The sequence below is a fragment of the Poecilia reticulata genome, linkage group LG2 (genome assembly GCF_000633615.1).
Source record: "Poecilia reticulata strain Guanapo linkage group LG2, Guppy_female_1.0+MT, whole genome shotgun sequence".
In the NCBI taxonomy this organism is placed as follows: Eukaryota; Metazoa; Chordata; class Actinopteri; order Cyprinodontiformes; family Poeciliidae; genus Poecilia; species Poecilia reticulata.
In genome coordinates, this window is record NC_024332.1 from 31,203,767 (window position 1) to 31,222,303 (window position 18,537).

The 18,537-nt window shown below is 36.6% G+C and overlaps 1 protein-coding gene and 1 long non-coding RNA gene across 3 annotated transcripts; one reads left to right on the forward strand and one right to left on the reverse strand.

Annotated features, from left to right (window-relative positions):
• Positions 1-26: 26 nt before the first annotated feature.
• Positions 27-8,616, reverse strand: LOC103458194 (uncharacterized). Its single transcript, XR_532554.2, has 3 exons — positions 8,443-8,616; positions 7,948-8,069; positions 27-1,675 (listed from the first exon to the last, which is right to left on the reverse strand). It is a non-coding gene; the product is annotated as an uncharacterized LOC103458194 (long non-coding RNA).
• Positions 7,994-17,169, forward strand: hnrnpa3 (heterogeneous nuclear ribonucleoprotein A3). Of its 2 annotated transcripts, none has more exons than XM_008398855.2 (11): positions 7,994-8,082; positions 10,123-10,245; positions 10,350-10,496; positions 10,585-10,795; positions 10,894-10,983; positions 11,090-11,161; positions 11,310-11,354; positions 12,512-12,649; positions 12,723-12,839; positions 12,938-13,006; positions 16,031-17,169. In XM_008398855.2, the coding sequence occupies exons 1-10, from the start codon at positions 8,077-8,079 to the stop codon at positions 12,988-12,990; spliced, it is 1,002 nt and encodes a 333-aa protein (XP_008397077.1). In that variant the 5' UTR covers positions 7,994-8,076; the 3' UTR covers positions 12,991-13,006; positions 16,031-17,169. The 2 variants fall into 2 exon arrangements, with proteins under 2 accessions (XP_008397077.1, XP_008397069.1); XM_008398847.2 differs by lacking the exon at positions 16,031-17,169 and adding an exon at positions 13,109-13,760.
• Positions 17,170-18,537: the final 1,368 nt, after the last annotated feature.

Genomic DNA, 18,537 nt, shown 5'->3' on the forward strand with positions numbered 1-18,537 from the left:
TTATTTTATAATATAGCTATTTCGAATTTTTCCACCATTGGTGTACAGTACACGTATCATTTAAACCCTTGTAGCAGATCTAAATAAAAACAATCAGGAATTTTGGTTAATAAGAAAGGAAGAACCCCAAGAAAAGAAAAAAAGCAACCTAACTTGAGTTATATTGGTGACCAAGTCCCAGGTCAAACATGCACTCACAAAGCCTTGGCTGTATTTAACACAGCAGGACTGGATTATAGGTATGACACAGCATACAAGGTTATGCTAACCAACAAATGGCCAACAAATGTCAAAAATTTATGTATTTTGTTTTGGACTGGGATGGAAACGCACGCAGAAGGAAGGTAGAACTTAATGAAAAGCTTAATTTTATAACAGAAAGTCCAACAAACCAGCATGGTTGAAATACTGGGAGGTATATGAGGCAACAGGAGAGCAACAGGTACGGAAACAAGCAAATCCAACATTGATTGAAAACAAACCATGAGAATGAATACTACTGGGACAACTAGCAGACGAGCCTAATTAAATGATCCCAAAACAGCCACAGAATGGCTGTTTTGGGGAAAAATAAATGCACAAGGTGACTGAAAGAGAACACAAATATGAGTAAACAAAATCCAGATTACTTAGTTCTGAACCAAAGACGAAACAAACCCATTTTTTATAGTGGCAGTCACTTTCAGCACTACACTGAAAAGAAATAGACATTTCCTAAATTAATTAGTAAGAAACCTTTGTGTTAAATTGATCCTATTTAATATTTTGACTCAGTTGTACATAATAACATGTGTTTTTATTGATAAATTAACTTAGCCATGAACATTTATAATTATAACACTGTATTAAAATATTTGATGGTTTTTTTGGGAGGGGAGGAATGCATGTTAGACATGGCTAGCATTAGCTTGCACTAGCTACTCAGCTACGTGACTAGTTATTTTTCATCAACACAACCAATTAGCATGATTATACATTATTCTACCATGTCAGCATTTCATCCTGTGGACGAGGTTCATTGAACTCTGATCCAATTACATCTGAGGAGGCTCCTGCTACTCTCTTCTGTGCTTTAAAATGTAACACAAAGATTACATTGAATTCAAAGTTTCTGAGTGAAAGGATGTGAAGAAAATATTATTCTTGGTTCGATGCACTTTTGATCATTGAGGCAAATTAACGCATTTTATATTTAATTTACATGAGTGTTTTTAATTATTTCATTTCTTACAGCAGGTACAAATGTTGGTGTCTGAAAAACCAAAACACTGTGGAACAGCAACCAACTTTAGCTTCTGAAAAATGTAATCCTGACTCTATTTATATTTGGTGTGATTTACACTCTGTTTCCTTCACACAGAGCAAGAGAGCAGGAAACAGATGCTAGGAATTGTTCTGTCCCTAAATTCCTCAGAGAGAAATTCTTGTCAACACCAACGTGTGAGGCTGGCTTTGTACTTGCATGCGAAAAGGTAGTAGACAGTGACTAAATTGACTCCATGGTTTCCCTGCTCCAAATGTCCATTTCCTCAGAGTTTTCCACTTGCGTACGTCCGTCCGTCCAAGCCCAGGTTAGAGGCGACACGGTTCCCCAGAGGAGTCATGCAGCCAGTCTATGCTTTCTCAGGACAAGGTCAACCTTAACGCCCTCAGGCACAAATAGCAGGGAGGGAGGCTGTATTTGAAAAGAGCATTAGGTTCACAACATCATATCAGTGACAGCATAATAGTAACAATAGTGCAGATGTTTTTAAAGCTAATAAGCAATACTTTAAATGAATAAATCATTTGCAGGCAATATCCCTCAAAGGAGGATTCTCAATGCATCATCTAATAGGTCAATAATAAAAATGCATTCCCTCATAATTATATTAACGGCAAAAAACTAATAGAACAACTTTAATTAGGATTTGGAATTATTGCACATAATCAAGTACCCAGACATTTGACACAGGGGGAAACAGTAATTTCCTATCAAAGAATATTGTTTGACATTTACAAGGTGATATGATTTGCACCTGGAGGGCCAAGGGTTTCATGGACCATGGCGCCATCTAGAGGACATCCAAAACAAAATGTGATTCTGGCACAACTTTGCTGTCAGTTGAGAGTTTATCATTTTTGCTTTTTTTTTTATCATTTTTGCTTTTTTTTTAATTTTTTTTTTATATCTAAGTTCTGAAGTTTGAGTTTGATGAAAGGTTGGTTTATTGGTTCTTAGTAACCAAGTAATGATAAATGCTTAATCATGTCTTTAATACCGATTATGGATTAACCTCTGGAGATTTTGGAGTTTATCTTTTTTTTTTCTGTTTTGCTTTTTGTCACAAATGTATCAGATTATCAAACAAATCTTAAAAGCTGTATAGATAGGCAGATTAAATACAAAAAATAGAATTCAAATGATGGTTTCATTTATTATGGCTCTCCAAACCAACCTGACCGTATGCCCCCTAAACCTAATGACTGAATGTGTCTCTCATGCAGCACAACTGCCATCAACGTTTTGCAGTAACTGAACATGTATTTCTCGAATTGCTTTGGAAGACTCTTGACCCATGCAGATTTTCTATTAATTCAGCTACAGTGAGGGGATTTGGGAATCATATACAGCATCTAAATTAGACCGAAACCTGGACTTTGATTATACCACTCCAAAACCTTAAAATATATATATTTTTTTCAGTTATTCAGAGGTGGGCTTGATAGTTTGCTTTGAATCACTGTTCTGCCCAAATGTGGTTAAGCTTCACTTTAGGATTTTAATTAAGCTGAACTTTCTGACAGAATCTTCTGTCACAAAGATGAACTCAACTACAACAAGTTGTCCAAGTCCTGAAATAGCAAACCAGAGCTGAGCAAACTTTGCCTAGTTTTGTCTCTTTGGTTCACATAACTGTTGAGAGTCATCGTGATGTTTTTGGCAAATGTGAGATGTCTCTTAGTTTTGTTTCTTTTTTGATGTTATTTGTTTGTCGTGTTTGGGTTTCTTTTGTTTTGGGGGTTTATATCGGAAGTGTTTTTAGCCTTGGAATCATTTTCCACTTGCTGAATCACAACCATATGATTTAACTGAAGCAAATGAGGCGTGAAGTGTTTTAGATGCTGTTCTGGATTATTTTGTGGCACCTCCGATTCAAACTGTTTCATGATTTCGGAGAATAACTTATGCTGTGGTTCACTGGAGTCTAAAAGCCTTAGAGATGGTTTAAGACTATTTGTTTAAGACTGATAGAAGCCAATGCTTCGTATTTAATCTTAGATTTCTTTTGATTAGGGTACAATCTGTAGCTTTTTTGATATTCTCAAGCCTACTTCATGCTGTCAGACAGGCTCTATTAAATGTATTATTTTTATTCCAAAGGTCTGTCATTATTCAGGTCTGGATTTGGCAAATGAAGTGTAACACAGATTTTCAATGGACGCGATTAATCACAGCTATCTCGTGTTTTAAGAAAGGGAGGGAGTCTTTTTTTTTCAACAAAGGACCCAGCTATTTTTATAAATGAAGAAATTATTTGACAAATTATCGTTTTTCAGATTATCTTCATCTTGTATTAAAATCTAAGCATTCATAAATATAAGTAAAATGATATTTTAAGACAATTTTAAATGTTTGTCAGTGTGCTGGTATTTGGACAGCTTAATATTTCCTGAGATAGTGCTTGTATGATATAGTTTCAGTCACTTATATTGTGAATGATGATTTGGTGCCACCTACTGTTGGATCATTTTTTCTGTCAACAAAGTGAAAAGGCAATCAGAAGAGCCTTCAACACAAAGACCAGCGTTTCTGATTTTTACCTTGGCCTCCTGATAAGACTGAAGGGGAAAAGGTTATATTCACCTCACAGATATTTTGCAGTCACTGGCTCCTCCCTCTAATGATTTACTGCACTTGAATTTTTTGCTGACACGGTTCTCTATAGCTGGCTTTGCGGATTTATAGCAAACTATAATTTGGGGGCGTAAAATAGGAATAAAACTCTTGTTAATTATTTAATCGTGGTTCTGTGGTAAGTATTGCCTTTCGGCCCAGACAAGGATGTCATCCCTCTCTATCTCAGCGGGACATTATATCACTCATTTGTTGCTGAAGAAAATTATGGCCAAGCCCGAGACTGCAGGGTTTTATGGTAAATTGGGGCAGAGAGCACTTTTATGAGCATAATTAACCAACAATTTTGGTCATTTTCTTTTTTATTTAATGCAAATGAACTGCTAATTGAACCTAAATCCCACCTCGGAACACCCGGGATACACATTTGTGGTGTTAAAACAGTAGATGTGCGATTTGGAAAAGTAACACCGTGTGCAGCTGTTTTCCTAAAATGTTTTCTGAAAGTCAAAAGCAGCCTCCACAAGAACACTGAATCGAATTGACCGTGGCCAGCAGAGATGTGTGGGACCGGTGATGTATCTTTGTGTCAGGGGGCAGTTAGGCATAAAGACTGAGGGGGTGTGATCAACAACCAAACAAACATGTTGTGCCGAGGCGAGGGCGAGAAGGTGTACGCCGAGCATCCATCAAACCACATCTGTGAGAGGCTGATACTGCCCTGTTTACTGTTGCTGCAGTCGACTCGCTGAGCTCATCTCCTCCTTGCAAATCCCACACGCAGTGTCTCAGCAATGAGATGCTGCAGCAATGGCTGCTGAGCGTGGGTTTATTGTGGGCACTGGTGGCTCTGGGATGTAAAAAAACAAGCCACCGGGTTTGTTGTGTTTGATTGTCCTACTGGATGCCAGGCCTTTTTACTAAGACATTAATGTAATTTAAAAGGTCTTATATAAAACATTAAAATCTGTTACAAGAAGCAGAGAAAAGACACTATAGAACATTACCTAAATAGCTTAACATTACATTACTGAACATATTTGACTGTTTAATCTGATCAAGTTGCCTATTCTGATTTACATAAGAAGCAGATAAAATATTCCTTGATGGCTAATCTTCATTAGGATTTCACAATTTACAACCTTGTCATATTTATTAGACTATATCTGCAAGCAGCCGGTTCAGATCATACGGTTAAAAGGTCAAGCTTTTGTCTTACCATGAAATGCGTTTACAAATGGTTAAACAGTACGATCATAGAACTCATGTGGCTTATTTTATTATTGAGGGATTTTCACTTTGATTTTATTCACAATGGGTTAAATAACATCTGAAATAACAGGTCTCAGTGAAAGGATAATGATCACAGTTTTTAATCCCAAACACTTAAGACGTTGTTATAGTTTAATTAAATGAAGATCTTCATCCTGCTCTCTCTGTGTAGCAGATATAACGTTGTGTCCTCATCTTTGTCTTAATTTGAGTTGCTATAAACTTTTTAATTATCGTTTTTCATGTAATTATAAACAAGGGTGGGCAAGTAGTTTTTCTACCTTTGTTATCAAAAAGTAACTTAATGCCTTACTTGAGTTGCATGTTTCTTGTGTTCTTGTGTTGATGCTCCAGGGTAAATTACTACTTAACCAAGTTTGAGCATAGAGATCATTTTAAGAGCTAGAAATAATAACTTAATCCATCAGTTCTCTTGTTCTATTGTTAGGGATGTCAGTGGTTATGCTGCCTTTCATTTTAATAACTATTTCTTAATGTAATACGTTTCTTCCTGCTGAGGCAAGGCCCTGCAATTAAAAGTTGAATTTTTTGATAACCACTGCAAAAACAATGACTTTGTTTTCTCTACTTCCTAACTAATTGATCAGTGAGCTTAGATATAACTATTGGCTTAATCAAGATGGAAAGCTTAAAAGTAGACAGGTGTGTCTGACTCATAAACTAAAACTAAGGACTGTTTCCACAGAATAGGAGTCTGACAACTTAAAGTTCAGCCTGCCATTCTGCTTTTAGAAACTTTAGGAACCACCTGCAGTCTGAGGCTGAAGGGCTCTGCTAGGAATAAATGAAACAATCAGATCTCTGATGTCTGATGGAGCTTAATTACTAAGGGTGTGAGACTACGGAAAATGTGTGAGTGATTTATTATCGTTAAGTCTCCAATACATTTATTATCCAGTAATGGTCAAACAGGGTCCTGTTTAAGCCAAAGACAATGTTCACATGCTTATGCAATACAATACTTTGATATTATATAAGCACAAATATTGTACTAAACAATAATGCCTCAGTGTTTGGGCAAATAACGTAATTGCAGTGGACTAAAAGAATCAAATCAGACATGCTCTTAAATTTGAACTATGGACGAATCATAAATAGTCATCATTAACAGTGTCAGAGAAACATTACCCCTTTTTATTGGGGCTGTATTTTCCTCACATACTACTATAAAGTTAATGACGGACATTGTTTAAACCGTAAAAGTGTCATATATTTTGAAGATGCCAGTCGGCTTCAACAAGGTTAAGTAGCATCTGGCTCATGCATCGTATTTTTTCCAGTCGAGTATCTTTCTTCAACCTGTTCTGAAAATTACAGATGGAAAAATCCTGCAGAACTGCAGCTAAAAAGAATGTAAATGTTTTCTGTCAATATCATCGGATTTGCAGTTTGAAGAAATTATTCCTAAATCCCAATCTGCAAAGAAGTTGGGGGGGAGGGGAAATAAAAATAAAAAATTCAGAAATTAATATAAATGTCCCTTTCAGTGCAAATTATATAAGTTTTAAAATAAAAAAAGAGGGTTGTGTTGTTTATTTTGGGGAGTAGAAATAAATTAATGTCCAACATGAAAGAATGCAGAGGGAAACTGGAATTTTGCTGTAGTTTAAAGTCATGGCCACTTACTGGCAATTTACTTTACAAAGAAGAAGTCTGAACATGCATTTTAGTTTGTGTTGCATGTTGCACTTTCCTCCATAATTTTTTTATGGTATTGGGAGTAACGAATTATCTTAAGCTATTCATTTCAGTGCACTATTGCTGTTTGCACTCAGCACATTAGAAGCAAGTTCAGAGTTCCATAAAATGCACATGTCAACTGATTGATACTGCCTCAACTTATCTCTAACATTTTGTACATATGTCCTGTTCAGACTTTTCATACTCAGAGTCTGTAAGCTGCTCAAATATGCATGACAGGCATAGCTATTGATAAGTTAACAGATAAACTAGCTTATTCATACATTTTAAGAGCACACAATAGAAGTGCGCTTTATTGTCCCATGAGAAATTCAGGTGTACCAGCAGCAAGTCAAAGATAAATTAAAGTGCACATATTCAAACTAAAGTAAAAGATGTAAAAAAAAAAAAAAGAAGAAAAATATGAAACCGCATAGTAAGGGAAAGTTTACAACATAAAAAAATTATACTGTAAGGTTATTAAAATAGCATATTCTGTTTCAAAGAAATGTGTATGTGCAACTGAGTACTGTCATTAAAAAAAGAACAAAGTGTGCATGCAATAAAAAATATTGTATGTATTGTCAGTAATTAAGTAATGAAAAAGCTGTGTAAATGACAGTACAGATATTTGAAATAACATTCCTGCTGTATGCAATAATATTTACCAGACTTTTCCTATTCCAATTCACACAATAACAGTGGAAGACACTTGTGACAAACTTTTTTTTAAAACCAAAGTAAAGCATTAAACTCAAATTTCAATTAGAGTATAATAAAGGCACGAAAAACCTCAACAATTGTAATATATTCATCCACTTATGAATGCATTTTTATTTTTACATTTAAAAAAAATATGACATTAGCAATAATTCTAGAATTCATTTTTGTTTCTAAATGTCTTTTCTGAACCCCCTTCCCCACCAAAAAAACTGTGGATATTTTATCTTTGAACACCACTGCTGTTGACACGAGACACACTCAAGGTGTTTTTCATTTTTAGCCAGAAGGTGGCGACAATTCTTATTTTTAAATGACCTCACAAAATAGCAATGACAAGGCTACCAATTATCATACTTCCGTTTTAATTGAACTGAAGTAAAATAATAATACGTATAACAATTTGTCCAACTTACTCAATGCATAAACCAGTCGTTGCCGTCTATATTTAAGGTTTTTCCTGTAAAACGTTTAGAGAAGTGGCACAAGCTGACGTAAGAAGGTCACGTGATACAGTTAACGTCTCCGCCCTGCATATCTGCAAAATGGAGGTAAGATGCTGTTAACCATTAAAAATAAACACATACATGCAGAGATATTCAAAGTCATTGCTTCCATTATGCTAAACAAAAATGTAAGATTTAAGTAAAGGCTGCATGGCGCAATTTCACTACTTCTCGGTACCTCCACTATGCCTAGTAACGCTGTGATTAGCTAACGCTAATGCTAAGCTAACGGCTTCATAATTACTACAGCTAGCAGTGTACCTAAAAAATAATGATTATTTCCTCACTTTAACGCTTAAAACGGACTAAAATATTTATCTTTATATATATGTATCTGTTATATGTTAGTGTTCTAACCCACAGCTCTAATGAATGAAGCAAAGGGATGTTAGCTACTGCTCTTACCGTGCTATTGTCGCAGCAGCCATTTTGACATGAAATACGATGTAAAGGCAGGTGGCACTTCTCAAGTTAATTAAGATTCTTTAACGTAATAGCTGAGAGTCTTATTAAACGTAGCTGTTTCCCATTAATTTTGGTTACCTTCTTTAAATATGAAGGACTGTTTTTCATTATGGGACTCTGCCTGTCGGTAGTCAAAAACAAGTGCCAAGGGCAGTTCCTGCAACATATTAATTGAAATTTAGGTTGATATACGTTTGTCCGCTTTTGCTTGTGCGTCACAGTGATTAAAAAGGTCACCAATAGTGGGGTCCCTAGACTTAAAGTTCTAGTGTTCAGCAGGCACCCTATTTTGTCTGTACAGATGTTATTGCATTACTTTTGAATCGTCTTGACTATTCCCTGAGCATATTTACATAGACCATAGTTCGTAGTGAAACAATATATGCAAGAAAAACATTAACACATTTAAAAATGTTTTCAGTTTTTCTACACAAGATTTATACATAGATTTTTGATAGTAATGACACATTTTTGAGAATGTGTCATTATTATTCCTGCAAATTAGAAAAGAGTTCAGTGTTTAGTTCATAATAAATGTACAAAATGTAATTCATATTTTATTCCCAGTGTTATTTTTTATTTACGTTTCTGTTGAAACAGATCCCGTCATAGAAAGCAGACTTCATTTGCTTAAACATTAAATCTAAAAAATATGAATTTTTTTTTTACCATTTTTTTAATCATAGAAAAAAAAAAACTATGTCTGCTTAATAGGTATATGGCCCTTCAGCAGATCAGGTATGCTTTTGAAAAAAAAAAAAAGTTGCTAATTTCAATCCATAGTGAGTAAAAAATGTTTTTGAAGGGAATATTATTAACACATTACAAAATCACAAATTACTGTATCCACATTTTCCTGTAATAGTAAAAGCTTGATTGGAGTCATTATGGTCTATTACTCTTCTTACACACAAGAAGAGTAATAATTTGTTGAAATGTAAAGACACATTGGTCAGCCTGCCATTTGTCTGTGTGGTGGCCACATTTTAAACATGATCTTCTGAAAGGGTTAACATCAACACAGACTGTATGATAACAGCCTCACACACACATTGATATTTTCAGTGTTGCAGCAACTTTACAGTGCAGTTAAGGCACCATACATTTCACGGTTTACTCTTGTGATAAATTGTCTTGCACAGGGTCAGCACAGCTGGGTGCCTTCTTTTCCCCTTCCAGAGAAAGAGCAGTGTGCCTGTTTCAAAACATCCTGATGCCATCTCTTCAGATCAGTGTTTCTAGAGTAAAACATTTTTAAAATGAAAGCAAAATGAAATTCCATCCTGTAATTTGATAGCACACTGCTGCATGTTAGCACCTGTGAGATTTAGCAACTGAAGTAAAGCAAAATGGTTGTGTGTCAACCTGGAAAACAACAGGCTTGTTTTTTTTCCCTTGTTTATCAATCTATGTAATATTATAATAGTATTCCTATTTATAATGTGAATATTTGTGTTTGAAGGGCACGTCCAGTTATTTCACAAGCTGTTAATGTCTGTGCTCTTGCTTTTTTTTTTTTTTTTTTTTTGAAACACTAAAAGTGTCACGTTTTGGTTTTCAACTTCCGTCTCCACTTGCATAACTTTCTGCTGAAATTCTTCTTGCGTTTTGCTTTGAAAGGACCGTGAGGCGAAAGAACCAGAACAGCTCCGAAAGCTGTTTATCGGAGGTCTGAGCTTCGAAACCACAGAGGAGAGTTTACGGGCCCATTTCGAGCAATGGGGATCTCTCACAGACTGTGTGGTTTGTAGATTTATCATAGTCTATTAAAGACTTTCCCACATAGTAATAACACAAGCAATTCACTTGCACACAATTGAATCTGTCTATCTTTATATCGCATTTAGGTGATGAGGGATCCTAACAGTAAACGATCCAGAGGGTTTGGCTTTGTAACTTACTCCTCTGTACCTGAAGTTGACGAGGCCATGAAAGCGAGGCCTCATAAAGTCGACGGGCGAGTTGTTGAACCCAAGAGGGCTGTGTCCAGAGAGGTAAAAATCTACACCTCAAACCAGAAATCAGATGTTACAGCCGTGTTGCTGTGGTTGGCGTTTGCACTCACTAGATTTTCTCTTAAAGGACTCTAACAAACCTGGAGCACATCTGACAGTGAAGAAGATCTTTGTTGGCGGCATCAAAGAGGACACAGAGGAGCACCACATTCGGGAATATTTTGAGAAATACGGAAAGATTGACTGTATCGACATCATGGAGGAGCGCTCCACCGGAAAGAAAAGAGGATTCTGCTTTGTGTCATTTGACGACCATGACACTGTGGACAAAATTGTCGGTACGCTCTTGCTTTAAGTTAGAAAATACATTTTTTGTAAAAAAAAAAAAAAAAATCAGTCTATGATTATGTGTTTTGTTTTTCCTTTTTTCTTACAGCCCAGAAATTTCACACAATAAACTTTCACAATTGTGAAGTTAGGAAAGCGCTATCTAAACAGGAAATGAATGCTATATCCAGTAACCGAGGTGAGGTTCACTATGAAATAAAAATGTAAAACTGCAGCTATTTATGCCTGAATTGTAGGTGGGAAGTCAATTGTGTAATGAGTGTTTCTAAAATGTCACCCATCAGGAAGGAGCGGAGGATCAGGAAACTTCATGGGCAGAGGTGGAAATTTTGGAGGTGGCGGTAACTTCGGTCGAGGTTTGTATACGTTAGATGTTATGTTGTTGGCTTTAATAATGATTTGAAAAGAACCTACTTTTGTGTAGAGAAGGTCTGATATGTGAAGCATTTAACCTGGTGCTATTTTAAATGCACTGTTTGACAATAATGTGCTTTTTTTTTCTAGATGGCTATGGAGGACGCAGTGGTTATAATGATGATTTTGACAATGGTATGAAACTTAACTTCAGTATCATTTACAGTTAAAATAAGTACCACTGCCACCATTATTTCTGTGCAAAATGCTTCAAGTGCAGCTTGGAATGTTTGAAATGAAGCACTGTGAAGTTAATATAAGTAGTAGCTCTCCTGTCTGTATTTCAGATGTCATCTTGCAGTGAGTTTTTAGAAAAGTGATTGAATCTCCAGGATGTTGTAAAACTAAAACTATTTATAATCTGTATCAGCCCCCCTGGTCAGCTGCATATAAAAAACCTAGCATATAAGAATGGAATATCATAGTATTTGATCTAACAAATCAGGAGGGTTCCAACTTTTCACAGACGTTTGCAGTAAAAGGGAGCCAGTTGTGATGAGATCCCGCTCAGACCGCTCACTTAGTGGGAGAGACCTATGCACAGTACATCATGTTCCTATTAACCCATTTATTATTAAGTATATCATGCAAAGAGCAAACTTCATTGATGAAGCTGGAGAAAAGCTCCGTTTATAAGTTTTGTTCGTGTAGATTTAAATTGAACTGTAGAAAGAGCATTTTATCAACAAGGCATAAAAACAGCTGGAGGTCGAGGTCCAATGTCAGTCTGTGGTGTGTGCAAATATCTCTGTGTAGTGTGAAATAATTTTTTGTTGAACAAAATGGTTTCCTCCAAATAAAACGGAACACTCAGTAACAGCTTAGGGACACAAATATTTGTATGCATAATGTACCATTTCTTTTCTTCAAAGGGTTTATAAATCACCAGTTATCACTGGATATTTTACTTAATCTAGAAACAGAATTGGACCTATATACATAAATATTAGGACTCCCTGATGAAGATGTGTAATAACTGCTAATGCAGGGTTATATTTCACCAACATGACCATAACTTGAGTTGTTTTAAAAAGTTAAAATCAGGGATGGTAAGTAACTTCATTAGTACCCATAAGTGGACTGGTCTTGTAAAAGAGAAAGACCAGCTTCTGTTTAAAATGAAAGTAAAGAAAATTAAACTTTTCTATAAGCTGGTACTACAAGTTAGATGAACTATTATTGCCTACATCTTCACAGAGATAGGAACTAATCCTTTATCATTTTGATGATTTTGCAGAGTAAGGTTGTAAACTGTAAGGCAGTACTGAATTGGTCATTCTTTGCTTTCCCAGGTCCGGGAGGAAATTATGGCGGTGGACCTGGTTATGGAGGTGGTCGAGGGGGTTACGGAGGTGGCGGTCCAAGCTACGGAAACCAGGGCGGGGGATTTGGTGGCAGTGGCGATGGAGGTTATGGAGGCAACCGGGGAGGTAAAAATTTTATCCTCGCTTACGCTTACTTACGCTTTGGAGGTATTGCTTCAAATTTGAGTTACCTTTTCAGGATATGGAGGGGGTGGAAATTACAACGACTTTGGAAATTATGGTGGACAGCAGTCAAACTATGGGCCAATGAAGGGAAATAACTTTGGTGGCAGAAACTCTGGTGGACCATATGGTGGTGAGTTCTACCTTGAAAAGTCTGCGTAATCCAGACTTTGAAACACATCTCCGGATTAAGAACAGCATAATTTTATGGTGATTACTCCTTAATTCCAGGTGGCTACAGCTCCGGAGGCAGTGGCGGAGGCTACGGCTCACGGCGGTATTGAACGCAGCATGTTTTCGGTAAGTGGCGTTAAGTCTCACTCCAGCCTCGTAGCACAGTACAGAGTGAGCCTCATGAAAGTGCAGATTAACTATTTGTTCTATCCTGTATCCATTCAACAGGCTTCAGTTCTTAGCAGGAGAGGCGAGGAGGTGAGCAAAGGAATTGTCAGGAAAGCTGCAGGTTACTTTGAGGCAGTCATCTGAAAGCATTAGAGGAACACAGAAGTCAGACTTAACTGCAGCTAAGTCGGAGAAGTTAAAGGAAGAAGGACTGTAAGAACAAGACATGAGTTCAGATGATGCACTTCCCTAATTGTGCTAGATGTTTCCCTGCTGAGAAAGTTATTCCTTTTTTTTTGCGTCTAAAGTGTGTGTGTATTGTGCCTATGGTGTTGGGGATAAAGAGCAAAAAAATTTTAAACTTCAGTCCTACATTTTTTTTTACTTTAATTTTTTTTATGACCTGGTTTTCTGCCGGCCAATTATTTGTCTCTAAGTTGTTTTTTGTTACATCAGGCTGTTAGATCAGCTAGAATTTCTTCTTTCTGAAGTTATTATGATTTATTCATTGCAAGTGTCAAGTGTATTTTAATTTTTGTATGTAAAGCACAGTATGTAAATCCTTCGTAGTACCAGTGTACAAGTATAAAGAGCCTAGATTAGAACCAAGAGAATCCCTTACTCCTTATGTTCCCAGCAAACCAGATTCTAGATTGTTCACATATTTTCATTAGATTAAAAAAAGACTAAATAAAACTGTGTAGTAAAGTAACATGAGGTTCGGTGCATTATTGGTTCAGCAAAGATTTAAATAAGCCACAGATTATTGTTTTTCCATGTCAATGAAATGTTGGTGTAGCCTGTTCAAATTAACTGGAGGTTTTATAAGTAGTCTTTTCTTTCCTATTTTGTCCCGTTACAACTACGAACTTGCATGTATTTTGTTGAGATTCTGTATTATACACCAACACAAAGTAGTACATAAGTGTGAAGTGTAAGAAAAAAGATTTTATGGTTTTTGAGGAGTTTACACACAAAAAAATAATGATTATGGCATGCATTTGTATTGAACCCCATTTACTCTCAGGTCCTTGAATTAAAAAAATCGACTTGAAGACGTTGCCTTCAGAAGATGCCTAATTAGTAAATAGAGTCCGCCTGTGCCTAATTTAACCTCAGTATAAATCCAGATGTTCTGTGATTGGCTCAGAAGTCCGTAAGGAAATATTTGTGAAAAATCAGCATTATGAAGACCAAGGAACACAACAGACAGCTCTGGGAGAAAGTTAGAAAACAATCCAAACCTCTTCTGGAGAAGAACTGTTAAAATCTTTATTTCAAAGTAGCAAACCAGCTAAGATGTGGCAATTCACCTGAACTATTAAGGACTAATGAGACCCATGGTTACTCTACAGGAGCTGCAGCGATCTGTAGCCCAGGTGGGATATCTGTCAACAAGACAACTATTAGGCTTCGTTCACACTGTAGGTAAAAGTTACCCAAATACAACTTCGACATCCTGAACAGCATAATTATTTTTTTCTTCAATTAATCGTTACGAACTTCGCAGTTTCACAACAAATTTCTCAATAAGGAAGAGAGCTGGGAGATCAGATGTAAACAACAGACAAAACAGGTTTGGCAGGCACCCAGATGGAGCTTATCATGATGGTGACAGTTATTATTGTGCAATGTCTTCAGATTGTTATTGGTAGAGTCACGTTGACATGTACTATCCATGTTTTGGAATTCGGGTCACTTGACTTTTCACACTGATATCTGATGGCAGCCGGATTAGAATTACAACATGAACAACCACTCGACGAGCGCTGTTGTGGAAAATAAGCCATCGGAAGTCTCATTTATAGTTTGCCTTTAGCCATTTAGCAGGTAGTAAAAACATAAGCGCAGATAAGACATTTTGTTCACATTCAAAACCACATATGTGGTGTATCGCCGTGAAACCTGGTGGTAGTGTTATTCTTGGGTAACATTTTTCTGAAGTGATTGAAAGGAAGAGCTGTAGAGGGCTATAAAAGGCTCGGCGGTGGTTTACCTTGTAGTAAGACGTTAATCCTAAAACACACAGCTACCGTAACAATGGAACAACTTACATTGAAGCAGATTCACATCCTAGAATGACCAAAGTCCAGACCTTAACCCAACTGAGAAACTGTTGTAAGACTTGAGAAATTATGTTCACAGATGCACTCCATGCAGTCTTAATCAGCTTGAGCTTGATTTTCAGAGTCTAGATGTTCAAAGCTGGTGGATATGCCTAAAAAAGACCTGCTGCTGTAATGTCAGTGAAATATTCTTCTGCAATCTAAAGACTCAGGGAGGATAAATACAAATGTGCTACACTTTTCAGATTTTTATTTGTCAACTTCACCATTATGAGTAACTTTGTGTTGGCCTATCAACAATCTAATACATTTACTCTGGAATTTGTTGTTGTAATGAGACAAAAAAAAGTTCAAGGAGTATCTCTTTGGGTGACTGTGGTGTGTATGTTTACATAGAGTGTGTCATTTACTTCTTAATGTGTATAGGGTTAATGTAAAGGGAGGCCCTGACTCTAGAAAACAGCTCATGCAAATGACAGTGTTTGGAGGGGGGAGTAGGACTGAAAGCTACAACCTCCTGCAGTTGGGCCCTCAGCATCGCTAGTGTGGAAGGATTGCAGATGACTGTCAGACAGAACACCTTCATCCCCCAGCACAGTGGACCAGTCAGCAATTTGAGAGAGAAGGGAGAAGGCAGCACGGAGCACAACACCCACGGAAGAAGCTTGCAGTGTCGTTCCTGGTAGTGAGCATCTATCTCGTTTCCAAGGCTAGCTAAGCTCCTCAGCAGATGGTGCTAGCGAAGAAAGACTTAGGTCCTGGACACACTGGAGATCCTGTTGAGTGAGATACAGAAGTTTAACCTCCAAATGCTAGATGTCAGACATTAACAAGAAAAGGGAAGCGAGTATTTCACAGAAAAAGCTGATTGGAGAAGAAGGAGCAGGTAAGAGTAACCACTTTGCTTGATTTACAGATGTGGAAATGGGCATTCTCTTCTTGCTGAAAAAGCTGTAAAGGCCTGATAACATGGGAGGTTCTGGATGGGTAAGACATTTTTTTTGACATTATCAAAGGTTTTCCAATGTCATGTATTAGTACTACTTGTTCTGACTAATCATCTTATATAAAAATGTGTCTTAAAGATTGTTGCCCAGTTTTTGACTTTTGTTCACCAATTCTTGATGTTTTATTACACTATAATTGTCAGAGATCCTAATAGCGGTGAAAACACATGATTTGTTGGCTATAAAAGGGTACTTTTCTATTAAATTCAGTCAATTTTATCACAACTGTACAAAAGAGAACATGTTTGAACAGATTAGAGTTCATTTGTTCAATTTTGCTAACATTTGCCGAGGTACAGTTGAGATTAAATACACCACAAGTATGCTCAGTTTTTATCTGTTTGGTCTAATTCAAAAAGCATGTTTTAGTTTAAGATTTCAACAGCAAAAGCACCCCGGTAAAGTACAACTTTGCAACATAAACACTAGTTAAAGAATCAAAAGGTCTACACAAGTGCATAGAAAAGCAATGGACAGCATCAACCTTATCACAGTGTGACAAATAAGGGAACAGCACTCTATACATGTTATATTGGCTAACCCTACTCAGGTATAAGTGGCAACGGTTTTTGTTGAATAGCTGGATAGCAATGTCAGGGGGAATGTTACTTCTAGGTATTATTATTTAAAGACGTGTTTACTTAAGTAATGTTGAATCTTGAGTTGCAGACCACACACATTACGCGTTTCAAGATTGTCAATCTTTGGAACAAATAAAGTAATTAAATTTGGTGCTCAGTTTCACTTAGCTGGCCAAAAACAGCACTGACATGTTTGTATCTTTAAGTTCACAATAATCCTTAAAAAGAGCCCTGAAACATCAGCATGCCAAACAGGTTCAGACTGATCGTTGTTTTGACAAACCTCTACCTGCAGCTCTGAGCCTGTGCTTTTATAGCGCTATCTGGCTGGAGCAACCTGTTCTCTTGTTACCAACAATGTTTCCCGGCTCGGCAACCGCATGACAGTGTTTATCAACTGCTCTGATTTTCATGTAAATGATGTGATGTGTTGTGTTCCTCTTAATAAAAGTTACTTTTTTCTATCAGTGGTTGTTTTTATTTGTGAATTGACACCCGGTGTGTTGTCGTAGAAGCTCCTTTATTGTGTGAATAATACTTCACGGTATTTCATTCATTTATAATTTATGAGATTCGGCTCACTCACCGAAGACATGTGCGAATCAACTTTCACCTAGAAAACGAATTAAGCTTCCAACAGGTCACAACTTTTCAGCTTTAATTCTTCTACTGCATGTTTTATTTTCCCATCTGATTGTTTTTTTTCTACCTAAGCTGATGACATCCACTACAGTGTTAAACTGAGACATTTCCCATTTTTTTGCAACTATATCTTTCATGCCTCCCCACCAACAATAACCACAAGTCAACATTTTATAGTTTAACAATGTTGGAAGTTTTGTCTTCATTTGCAGAGTGTGACCTTCAACTTTGACATTGACTTAGCTAGCTTTAGCTCCAATCTGTTGAAACCAGGTATGTATTTTCACTATATGTTCACTAATATCCTGTCTGATATTAAATCAGACTAGAAGTACAATTTTTCTTAGTTAAGATTACCAAATGATTTGTTTACTAAAGGGAAGATTTTTTTTTTGTTTGTTTCAGATTTACAATACATTTTCTTAGGAATATGGAGCATTTCTAATTTTATGACTTGGGGTTCTCATCTAAAATTCTTGAGAAAATAGTTGCTAATCAAGTGTGTGTGCATCTAAATAGAAATAACCTGTTTGAAGAGTTTCAGTCAAGTTTCAAAGGTCATTGTGACACTAAAACAGTACTTCTGAAAGTTACAAATTATTTTCTCTTGGCCTCAGATAAAGAACTTTTGTCTGTCCTGGTTTTGCTAGATCTCAGTGCAGCTTTTGACACAGTTGACCACAATAATGTCTTAGAAAGGCTTGAACACGTTGTAGTTATCAAGGGAACAGCACTAGTCTGGTTTAAATCTTATGTTTCTACTCATGTGAATGATACATTTTCATACTCCAGGGTTACTTGTGGAGTACCGCAGGGCTACACACTTGGACAAATTCCCTTTGTTATGTATGTATGATTCCAATAGTTAAGGCGGTATGGAATAAATTTCCACCCAGAATCTCACTGTTATGCTGATGATATTCAGCTATGTCTTTCAATAAATCCTGATGAATGCAATCTGTTAGGTAGATGACATGCATGTCTTTAAGACATAAAAAAAGGATCCTTTTACATTCTGACAAGACAGAAGACAAGACAGAAATTGTCTTTGGAACAGAACCTCTAAAAAGGAAACTGATTAGTCTACCACTTTATCTGGATGGCAATAAATTGGCCTCTGACAATAAAGTAAAGACACCAGGTGTTATGTTTTTACCTGGTTATGTTTGCTAAATCCCATACTAAACATGTTT

Bases quoted from the DNA above. Each gene is read 5' to 3' on its own strand.
- hnrnpa3 (XM_008398855.2), top strand. The intron at 11,355-12,511 runs GTATGAAACTTA...TTGCTTTCCCAG, and splicing joins TAATGATGATTTTGACAATG to GTCCGGGAGGAAATTATGGC. The intron at 12,650-12,722 runs GTAAAAATTTTA...TTACCTTTTCAG, and splicing joins TTATGGAGGCAACCGGGGAG to GATATGGAGGGGGTGGAAAT.